The sequence below is a fragment of the Plasmodium vivax genome, chromosome 1, assembly GCF_000002415.2.
Source record: "Plasmodium vivax chromosome 1, whole genome shotgun sequence".
NCBI classification, from domain to species: domain Eukaryota; phylum Apicomplexa; class Aconoidasida; order Haemosporida; family Plasmodiidae; genus Plasmodium; species Plasmodium vivax.
The window spans coordinates 242830-254022 of record NC_009906.1 but is presented as its reverse complement, the minus strand read 5'-3'; the positions used below and the strand labels follow the sequence as shown (position 1 = coordinate 254022).

At 43.1% G+C, this 11193-nt stretch overlaps 2 protein-coding genes and 3 non-coding genes across 5 annotated transcripts, besides 4 other annotated features; 1 reads left to right on the top strand and 4 right to left on the bottom strand.

The window, feature by feature from the left end:
• Window positions 1–445: 445 nt before the first annotated feature.
• Window positions 446–518, bottom strand: PVX_087878. Its single transcript has one exon. It is a non-coding gene; the product is annotated as a tRNA-Lys (tRNA).
• An 874-nt stretch (window positions 519–1392) lies between these two features.
• PVX_087877 lies at window positions 1393–1464 on the top strand. Its single transcript has one exon. It is a non-coding gene; the product is annotated as a tRNA-His (tRNA).
• Window positions 1465–2260: 796 nt separating this feature from the next.
• PVX_087876 lies at window positions 2261–2333 on the bottom strand. Its single transcript has one exon. It is a non-coding gene; the product is annotated as a tRNA-Thr (tRNA).
• A 1677-nt stretch (window positions 2334–4010) lies between these two features.
• Window positions 4011–6728, bottom strand: PVX_087875 (DNA mismatch repair enzyme, putative; the record flags this gene model as incomplete). Its single annotated transcript, XM_001613386.1, has 1 exon — window positions 4011–6728. The coding sequence occupies one exon, from the start codon at window positions 6726–6728 to the stop codon at window positions 4011–4013; it is 2718 nt and encodes a 905-aa protein (XP_001613436.1).
• Window positions 6024–6048: a microsatellite.
• Window positions 6390–6409: a microsatellite.
• Window positions 6729–7792: 1064 nt separating the features above from the next.
• Window positions 7793–9586, bottom strand: PVX_087870 (hypothetical protein, conserved; the record flags this gene model as incomplete). Its single annotated transcript, XM_001613385.1, has 1 exon — window positions 7793–9586. One exon carries the CDS (start codon window positions 9584–9586, stop codon window positions 7793–7795), a length of 1794 nt encoding a protein of 597 aa, XP_001613435.1.
• Window positions 8820–8841: a microsatellite.
• A 1314-nt stretch (window positions 9587–10900) lies between the features above and the next one.
• Window positions 10901–10936: a microsatellite.
• Between the last annotated feature and the right edge of the window lie 257 nt (window positions 10937–11193).

The window sequence follows — 11193 nt, the reverse complement described above, 5'->3', positions numbered from 1 at the left end:
AAGTGTGTCAACACGTTCGATGGAGGGGAAAAACGAAATTGTTCACTTTGCCACCCCTAGAAAGACGTATACGTTTTACGCACTTGGAGAGTATTATAATTCTTTTTCTTCATTTGGCTGGATTATTTTTTTTTTTTTTTCGAGCGAAACAGAGAAATTGCTATTTCGATGTGCATTATGAGAGAGAGAGGCAAAAATTATTTTTTTTGTATTTAAAAAAAAATAATATCGCCTCGCTTTCAGGTTATGTATGTAACTGCCTCTTTAGCTCAGTTGGTAGAGCGCCAGACTTTTAATCTGGTGGTCAGGGGTTCGAGTCCCCTAGGAGGCTACCACGATGAAAAATTAATATAATGTTTTTTAATTCTTTTTGCATAAAAAAAATATTTTTACATACCATTTAGTCGCGCAGAAGTGACAATTTTGCGCTCCAAAAGGTTGAACGGAATAACTCTGCATTTTTCTTTCCTCGCGTGCTGCGCGTTTGATGATTTGACGCATGTGCATTCGTGCGGCATAGCATAGCATAATAGCAGCATGGTATTTTTTTTACGCAACGCGCACAGCCTTGCACGGAGAAATGAGAAGATTGGTCGCAGTCATTCCAGTGAGAATGGTGGGAAGACGATCGAACGCGGTGCATTTTGCGCCCCTCAGCAAAAAGAACTCCCACTATTTGTTCGCGCTGGCGTCATTTTTTTTATTTTTTTAAGACGAGTCCAAATTTATTTAGCTTCACATGTTTGGAGGCAATGGATCGCTTCGGCCAAATTGTTGCCCCCCCCCATAATGCGGCAACAATTGTACCTCTTGGGGTGAACTTACAAAGTAGCTGTAAAAAAACGCGCATTGTATCATCCCGCGGGGTGATAGTTAAACTGGCCCCCCATACAGGTTATATACTCATTAGTACCACCCAGTGGGGAGGGAATCCAAAACGTCCAGGCTGTCTTCGCCAAATGGGCGTTAACTTAGAAAAGGGAGTTGGTCGTTTGTTTGCCAACCTGACTGAAGGCTACTACATCTTGGGGCATTCGAAGTTGCTGTCCAAAAAAGGCGACTTCGGCTCCAAAAATTATTCGCCAAGCGTTTTGGTTGGGCATAAAAAGGTAGATGACGCTTCGAGAAATCGGTAGCCCCGCGGAGGGGCAGCCTACTCTACAGGAGGTGCCAAGACGAGCTTCTCTCTTCACTCTTCTGACGAATATAGCCGCATCACTGGTATGCACTGCTTACATGTACATATGCTTAAGCAGGTACATTTGTGTGCCATTCCGGTTGAAAAATTCCTACTAGTTCCCCCTAAGAGGAGAACAAGAAGGTGACAAAATGGGGAACTTCCCCAATTGGGTTTCGCCTCGCTAATATTTTAGCTTCACTTCAGGAAAAGTTCACTCTGCTTGGTGGGAAGATTGACTGAGGATGTAAATTGGCTAACTAGCTGCTCGTTTGCTTCTCCCTCTTGGGAACAAAAGCGGTACAATATGTACCTTTTCCAGGTTGACCACCCCTACACTGTTCAATCAATTATTTCCAAAAAAGTATCGCCATCATATGGAAGAATTATCATCCTTTTTACTAGCATAATATAATACATTTTTATTATAAAAAATAATTAAAAATTAAAATTATGCAAATTTTTTTTACTTTTTTTCCATCTGGCTAGCTACCTAGGGGGCTCGAACCCCTGACCACCAGATTAAGAGTCTGGCGCTCTACCGACTGAGCTAAGGTAGCATTAATAAATACTCCATATGCGAAGGTTACGAGAGGAGCGCTTCCTGCGAAAAAAAGAAAAAAAAGTCCCCAAGTGGGCGTATGCATTTGGATGTACATATATATACAGCGAAGTATGCCCCTTTTTCTGGTGCTTTTTTTTTCTTACAATCGCAGCTCCGCATAAGGTAAATAAAAAAAAAAAAAAAATTCCCTTTCAATTGTAAGATTGATGGGGCTTTCCTTCACATTTCCGCTTTGACCATGTTACCCCCTGGAAATAATTATCGGCGCGTGAATACCAGGGTATACCCATTTATGCTAACCATTTTGCATCTTTTTTTTTTCGCCCATTATCTCCTCTCCCTTTCAATCACAAGTGGAGGATGTTCGTGCTTCTGTCTCACAGGGAAGTATATTCCACTCCCCGATGGAGAAGTGGTGAACGAGTGCGCTCAACCACGAAAGCGTCGCAAAAGGGAGCACGCCAAGGGCGCCGTAATGAGTACATGCCATATAGCAGAGTATATAGTGCAACACGGCTGCTACGCAGTTACTGCCATTGCGTTTTGCCATTTATGGAATGATGAATAGCGTTCATCCGCCGTCACTTTGATGAGCATATTGGGCGATAAAATTTTTTTTTTTTTTTTAAACATCCGCGGGGGAAAGGTATACAATAATTTGGGGCTATCATTTCAAATTATTTGACTCACCAAACTGAGAAAGAGGAGTTATAAAGCGGCTAAAGTGGCCAAAAAAATTGGTTAAAAGGGTATGAAGATTTTACTCTACTGTATTGTGAAAAATGCATGTTTTATTGTTTTTTTTTTCTTCTTTTTTTATCCCCTCAACTTTGCGAACATTACTTTTGGGGTCCCTATTTGAATAGAACGTCCAAATCGTCTAGTGGTTAGGACTCCACACTGTGGATGTGGCAACGCAGGTTCGAATCCTGCTTTGGACAATTTTTTAGCCAGAAAGTGAAGAAAAAAAAATAGGAGAGTTTTATATATGCAATATATTTATATAATATAATAACAGAGTAATTTTACTTCCATATTTTGGTGAACCTTTTCTTTTTCTATAAAAATTACATGTTAAATTTTTTTACAACTTTTTGCTTCCCCCAAGGGAGAGAAGCACTACGGGCAGAAAAGGAGAAGCTGCTTTGCCACAGGTTTATTTTTCCCCTTCTGCATTAGAATCGGCACGTTATAAGATGCTCATTTTTTTGGGGGGGAAACCTCACTTCGCCTTATATGTTAACCTGAGGGTTGTTTTTTTCTGTGGGAGAGTACCCCCATTTATTTTGTACCCCCCACGTGTTGGCTTCTCGCCCATCGCTCGTACGATACTCCCTTTTTTGCAATAATTATTGTAATGCTCTTCTGTCGATGTGGTAAGGAAGCATTTAAAAAGACTGCACTGGGTGACTTGCCTTTGCAATTTTTTTAAGGGACTGCCAAAAGAAAAAATAAAGGGAGGGCCAACATGACTGACCCTGTACTAATTTATCCCGCGCGCAAAATTGAATCGTTCGTTCGGAGGAGCTCTTTTTTTTGCGGTCCACTAGTGAAGAAAAAAACTCGGAGGAAGGGCTTGTAACCCCGTAAAATTTTAACAAATAAAACTTCCCTACAGTTATATGTGAAATCCACTTTTGCCTTTTTTCATGACGAAATAAAAATGCAAAAGGGACTTTTTTTTATTTTTCTCTTTTGCTTCTCTTCTTTTCTCCTTACTTTTTTGCTTCCTAAAAAAGCCTACAACCGGAGTCGAACCGATGACCTTCCGCTTACTAGGCGGATGCTCTACCAACTAAGCTATGCAGGCATATTCATACTTATGCAAATGTATGAGCATGAAAAAGAAGCAGAAACGTTCATAGACTAATCGGTACCGAACTTATGTAAAAGCACTTAGTTCGTGGCGAAATGCTACTACTAATAATGCGCCCATGTTTGGGCAACCTTTGGCAAAACCCAAGTGGGATCACTCGGCAGTCACCACACGTTCGCCATTTTCACTCCTTTTTCGTTTCTCCTTTTTTTTGGTTTTTTCAACCGACGGGTGAGCCTTAAGCGGCCAGCGCATCCATCATTTTAGCGTTTAAGTTGGCCAAAAAAAAGGGGCAAAAAAATACCGCACCAAAGTATTGCACCAAAAAGTGCATGCAAAAGGTGGGGGCTCTTGTTTGCTCCCCTTCAGTTTTAGCCTCCTTCCAGGTGGCATCCCCCCCTTCGGAGGAAGGCCACACGTTAGAAGCTCTACCTGGCTGCCCTCCCCGAGCGCTACATCTCGCGGAGCGCCTCCCTCAGCGCCTCGGTATTCTGGCCGACGTGCGAAATGAAGCTCTCCTCGTCTGTGGCGGAGAAAATGCCGCGCAACAGATCGTGCGTTTTGCTTTGCACGTCCGTCTTGTGCACATCGTCCGGGTTAGTCCCCGGTAGAGTCGCCCCAGGCAACTCCTCCCCATGCAGCTTCCCCCCCGCCAGCTTGGTTCTAAAGTAGTGCCTATTCTCAACGGACTCGAGCTCCTTGGATTTTTCAAATGCCTTGTCGATGACCTTTTGTGGCAGTTTGGCTATCTGAGCCACATGCACCCCGTAGCTCTTATCCGCATAGCCCTTCTTAATTTCGTAGAGGAAAGAAATTTTTTTTTTTTCGGGATCAATTTTGGCCCCCACATGGTTGTTAGTAGCCCCCTGGTACTCATCTTCCAAATTTGACATTTCGTGAAAATGAGTGGCAAACAAGCAGAAGCATTTTATTTTGTTAAGAATGTACTGAGCGACCGCCCAGCTGATTCCAAACCCTTCGTAGGTGGAGGTACCTCTCCCCAGTTCGTCTATTATAACGAGAGTATTATCATCTGCGTTTTTTATAATGGCCGAAATTTCTATCATCTCAGAAAAGAAAGTAGATATGCCTTTAAGCTGAATGTCGGAAGAACCCACTCGACACATAATTTGCGAAAAAATAGGCATTTTAGCATACGTGCATGGGACGAAGCACCCAATTTGCGCCATCAAGCATATTAAAGCTATTTGCCTTATGTAGGTACTTTTGCCACCCATGTTTGGCCCCGTTATAATGTTTAACCGTTTGTCTGTCTTATTCATATGTACATCGTTTGGGATGAAATTATTCATTAGTAAAAAATTGGACTCTACGAGAGGGTGCCTTGACTCTATGAGGTGTAGTACCTGCCCGTTGGTCTCCACAATGGGTCTTACATAAACGGATAAGCTAGACGCACTAACAAAGGCGAATGCGCAGAGGACGTCAATCTGTGCAATGAGTTTGGCCAGCTTTGTCGTAGGCTCCCAGTAGGATGAGGCTACCTGGATGGCCTTATTAGCTAGCTGTTCCTGCGACAGGTTATAATCCTGTAGAATATATTCATACCTTTTGCATAGCTCCTTCAGCTTATTTGTGGTAAAAAGTATTTCACTTTTATTCATCCTCACTTGGAAGTAGGTTTTCTTTCTCTGCTGAATGGAGGACATGTCCTTTTTGACGGCTCTAAAGAGGAACGTATTCACATTGCAGTCGACTAGTTTGATGTCCTCCTTTGCGTTGTTCTTTTTGCTAACTCCTTTGAGGTGGTTAATATCGTCTTCGACTTCTTGCCGGTGCTCCTTTATCATTCCCAACGTTTCGTCCTTTTCGCTAGCTAGCTTTTCCAGCTGCTCATCAAATTTACGAGATATTAAAAAGTTGTTGTTGCATAACTCGTCAAAGTCTACCGTCAGCTCGATTAGCTTTACGAAGGAGTCCAGACAGATGAGCACCTCCTTCAGGGGCGTGAGGAAGTTTCTCTCCAGCGTGTTTCTGTGCTTCCCTTCGTAGTCGTTCAGGCAGTAGTAGATCCGCTTCGACACCACCACGGTGTCGTACATCTTTACCAAGTCTTCTATACTGCATGTGTTTTTTCCCCCTCCTGCTTTTTTAGCCCCAGTTTTGCCGCCCTCTATTTTGCCGCCCTCCATTTTGCCGCCCTCCATTTTGCCGCCCTCCATTTTGCCGCCCTCCATTTTGCCGCCCTCCATTTTGCCGCCCTCCATTTTGCCGCCCTCCATCCTGCGCGCGGCCCCTTCCCCCTCCAGCTCCCCCATCGCACTGTTAACAATTTTTAACTTCTTAATTATAACATCCAAGTCGCTAACCTTTCGAAGGTAATCCGACTGAATCATGGATCGCATCACCCCATCTTCCTTTAAGATGCTGACCATGTCCAGCCTTTCATTAATTTTGGCTTCGTCCCTTATCGGGTGCATCACCCACTGCAGGAGCTTCCTTTCCCCGATCTTCGTTTTGCACTTGTTTAAGAAGGTGAAGAGGGTCAAGTTGCCCCCCCTGCTGCCGCTTGCCTTCTTCTCTACCAACATGTGCTCTGCGTGAACGTTCAGCGCGATGGTGGCCGCCATGTCTAGCTTCAGGTACCGATTAATGTTATAGTTGGTGAGCAGACACTTATTCGTGGCACTGTAATCGTTCAGCAGGTTCAAATGTTTGACGATGCTGGTGAAGGAGCGACAAGCCAACTGCATCTTGAAGAAGGAGATGCAGTTCTTCACGTCCTCCGTTGGTTTTAGAAGCTTATTCAAGTCATTTTCCATCGAGCAGGAGTTGTAAAAATCGCTTTTTCCTAACTCGCGATGTTTAATTTCGCACAGACTTAGAATTAACTTTACCCTTTTGTCGTCCAGCTTGTCGTTGCTAGAAAGATATAGGAAGCACGTCGGCCTGCACTGTATTAGCAAAGACTCCAAAATGGTGAAGTGCTCATTTTCGATGTATTCACATAGGGAGAACTCGTTCGTATTCATGTTGTAGATGCAGATCCCGGAGTACTTGATGTTGTTCTTGGTTTCCATGTTGAAGCTCATCACTGTGGGGGAGACCACGCTGTCGGCGTCCATCGCGGGGGAGTCCGCGCCGGCCGTCCCCACCGCGGGGCTCCCACTCTGGGGCTCCCCCAGAATGGGGAAAATATCCTCGCTCATTTTTGCAAATCGGGAGGCAGTCACTATGAGAGGTGGGTCAGAAGGGGGTAAGAAGTGGGTCAGAAGTGGGTAAGAAGCGGGTAAGAAGTGGGTAAGAAGCGGGTAAGAAGTGGGTAAGAAGCGGGTAAGAAGCGGGTAAGAAGTGGGTAAGAAGCGGGTAAGAAGTGGGTAAGAAGCGGGTAAGAAGCGGGTCCGTAGTAAAAATGCCAAGCAGTAGTGACGCCCGCGCAAAACGTTAGCCGCTGGACTGCACGCAGTGGACCACTCAGCCCCGCTCCGCGTCCTACACCAAGCTAACGTTGCGCGAAGGGAAGCCAGCCAATTTTCCTCACAGATGTGTAAGCAGTGTGGGCTACCTCCACTCAAAAAAAAAAAAAAACACTACGCTGTTTAAATCAGCTTAGCGAACTTCAGCGGTGGGGGAGAATTTTTTCCTCGCCGCGTCGCACTCACGTGCGTGCATTTACACGGCATGCGCTTATTCTCCGCGGAAATGGCCGCACTTACATGTGCATTTTTTTTTTTTTTTTTTTTTATTTGGCCCAATTGATGGCCCACACTTAAATCCCCACAGGTGGAGAAAAACAAACGCGTCGAAAAGTTCACAATTTTTGCTCCACAGTATCGACGCTGATGTGGTACATTTTGGCAAAAATTCTCGCACAATGCAGGGGGAAAAAAAAAAATATATTTTTTCTACTTTGTCTTATCCCCTCAGACGACAAAAGGGGGACACCCATTGGGTCCATTTAAATTGCAAATGAGAGTGAGAAGGTGCCTTCCGTCTGTTCTTCAGATGACGGAAAAATGACTTAAAAATTAAAAGCGGTAGGAAAAAAATGGTTCCTCGTACATGAGTATGCTCAACTAATGGAGTTACAAAAAAAAAAAAAAAAAAAAGGGAAGCTGTCCATACAGCCATGTTCATTTGTCCCAAAATACAACTGTGTGAGGGAGGACCCCCCTCAGAGTAGCCTAATGTGGGAAGCAACTGGCCATTTTTTCAAAAGGCACCTCAAAAGAAAGTGTACCAGGAGAGAATAAAGAGGAGGGCATCACTAAGTTCACCCGTCTGAACCGCATCCTCGCTGCTCCCTTTTTTGTATTTCTATATCGATGGTAAAAAACGCCATGGGGGAACTGCCACCACTTGTGCACTCCCATTGGGGGAAGCGCCTTCTTATGTACTGCTCTAAGAAGGAAAAAATTTCCCTCTCTAGCACGGATTTTTTGCAGTTCCCATTTGCGTTATTTTTGTTGCCTTCCTGGTGAAGTAACGAGTAAAAATGCAGCATTTTCAAAAAGGGGAGATGCACAAAACTGAGCAAATTAAAATTCCCGTTTGGAAATAATTCTTCCAAGCTGTTTACACTTCTCTGCGTACATTTGTCTATATTTTGGGGTAGCCCTCCTCTGTATGGGCAATCGGTTCCATTGCTACCGCGGCTGGGGCTACGCTTAGGTATTATCGCCCCCATGCAGCGCTGAACTGAATCATTGGTGTTACCTATTTTCGTCGTGCTGTTCATTTCTCCGCTCCATTTATTCCACTTTTGTATGACTCGTTTAGGCAATTTCCGCACAAGGTTGTTCAAAACGTATATCAGTAGGAAGCACTTTTTCGCGAAGGACACACTGAGCAAGTGAGACTTACCCCTCTGCGTTAGCAAAATGAAATTACCCCTTTTTACATTTTCCTTCTTAAGTGCATCATAGCTGGACCAGTTAAAATGGGCGAAATGGAGATCATACAACCCTTTGAATAGTACTAACGTGATGTAGGTGCATATACTGATGGGATGAGTCTTCCCCTCGATATTGCCCATTATATAAGAGGACGATAAGAAGTTCACTAGGCTTACTAATAGCCTATCTATAATTTTTTCTTCCCCGTGAGAAATGGCACCGTCATTATTAACTGGCGTCAGGGGTGAATCCCCCACTTGTGCGTCAGTCAAGCGAAGCAGATACGTCCGTATGGTGTAGAAGTACCTACTTATAAAACATTCATAGTAAAAATGCAAGTCACTCTTGGACAGGTAAAACAGCATTTTGCTAATTTGACATATGGGTAAAGGGTATTCACTTTTATCACTTTGTGAGTGTAAGCTGGTGGGGGATCGCTCGGAGGCTTCTCCACGTAAAGAACTAAGGGTAAGTCTCTCCAAATGGAATTCCAAATCATTTGCACACAAATGTTGGCATATAAATTTATTCACAAAGGGGAACGGACTTATATGGTTGGCACAGAAGCAGTTGTACAGCTTTGACAAAAATTGCACATCGCATGGTGCGTTTTTTTCCCTTTCACTTTCCCAACCTTGTGGTGTTGCATAATTAGCGGCATCACAAAATTTGTGCAAATTTTTTAACCTCATTTTTTGCTGTTTTTCCTGATCGAGCTTTTCCAAAATGGAAGGCACGCATAACTGCAGACAGCACAGAAGCAAAAGGTTGTGCACAAAATGATAGTACTCATTTTGGAAAACGCATTTGTACTTGTAAATGTTACACTCGGACAGGTGATTTATGATGTATTCCTTTCCAAATTTTAGTAAGCTATAAATGGACGCACTGCTGATTATGTAGCATATGCGTCCCATCAATTTTTTGCTAAAGTAGCCGTCTTTACTTTGCAAATAAAACAGCTTGAAAGAGTCGTCCAGGCATATATGCATAGCGTAGTTACGAAATAAAAAGGCGTAATACTCGTTGCAGTTAAAAAATTTATTTTTCTCCTTAATTTTGGTAACCTTTTCGATTAAGGCCTTCACAATTGTGTTTTTATGGCCACCATTGTTTGAAATTGTTCCCCCCTTTTTGGCAGCTATCGCCACGCAGGCTGGCCTGTTAATCATTATTTATTGCCTTGTTTGATCAAATTGTGTATAATAGTTCCGCATATTATTGAAAATAAAAGGGATAAGCGTACGTGGTGTATGTGCACACAAGCATGGCAGGCAGTCTCCCCCTTTGGCTATAGTCAGCTCCTTTTCTGCTCTACATTTGGAGGGGGTCATTTTATTCCTTTTTTTTTCCTTTCTTTCATCGTTTTGGGACATCTCTCGGGTGTATTTATCATGTGCCTTTCTTTTCACACATTTTAACCATCTCGCAGCGTTTTGGCTGCCCAGTTTGTTTTGCTCTACATGTTGATGATGGAGCGTGACATAGAAGCGGAAGACGATTAAGTGGGAAAACGGGGTGGGCACGTGAAAAAAATAAAAATAGCCAAATTGGTATGCTAGCGAGTTATTATTGGGTTAAAAAAAATAGCCAAACAGGTATGCTAGCGAGCTATTATTTTGTTAAAAAAAAAAAAAAAAAAAAAATTCCTGAACGGGTCAGGCGAATTGGCAACTACTGTTACAGGTGCGCATGGGAAACGTCGCAGTGCTGAGCCACATCAATGCTACTTCAAGCGTATGAAAAGGTAAATGGATAAAGGATGGCCTTTTTAACCTCTTCGTACGAAGGAAAATTTGTAAAAAGCGTCGTTCCTCATTGGACCAGTTTGACAAATGGAATAATTGAGGAGGGGGAAAAAAATAACACCTCTCTTAATGGCAAGTAATTTATTCCCTTAATGTGGAGAAGAGGGAGTCGTAAAAATTCGTCTACACTGTTCAACCAAGCGATACACTCCTACAGCAGTAGGGTGAAAAAGAAGGGCTAGACCTACTTCTTTGCATTTCTCATAATTGATAAAATGGGCACATTTATGTGTGCGACGCTTTTCAAAACTGCTAACTTTGTGCATGTGTGTTTACATAGCACGATGTTGCTGCTGAATGGGCAGATTTGCCCCTTCAATTTTGCCCATGCGACGTGCGTTTCTCGCATATAAAATCAGCACAGTTGTTTGAGTACAAACACAACACGTACATTACGCTTTTATCCTTTTTTTTCTTCCCAATTTTTTGCTTCCTAGCACAGTGTGCTGCTGCTATCCTTTTAACATGAGAAAAATAACCAAAATTATCCTTACATATTTTTTTTGTTAATTTTGATTGCGCACTTGCGGCTTTTGTGTTGCGCCTGACCAGGCATGCATAAACGCGTGTGTCCATATGTCCACTTTTAACATGGCGATTTAATAAAGGTCAATTTTGCAGTAAAACTCGCGCAAAAGTTCTGAATGCACGTGGATGTGAAAAATAACTAATTTGTTGCAGCAACTGGGGGAAGGAAAACATGAGCGCTGAGGAGCGTTGAGTTTTTTTTTTTTTTTATATGTGCCGTTATTTTCCCTCATTATACACAATTTATGCGTAAAATTTGCACAATGGCTAGCGAATTGCTGGGCCTCTTCACGGCATACCTACACAAATTTACCCGCGTGTGCGCGCATATACATGTGTCAGCCAACGTTTGTATGTTCTCATTTTACACACCACTCCTGCGAGTGTGCATAGCGGCATGGCAACTCCTACATACGTACGTACACACGCACGATTAAAAAATA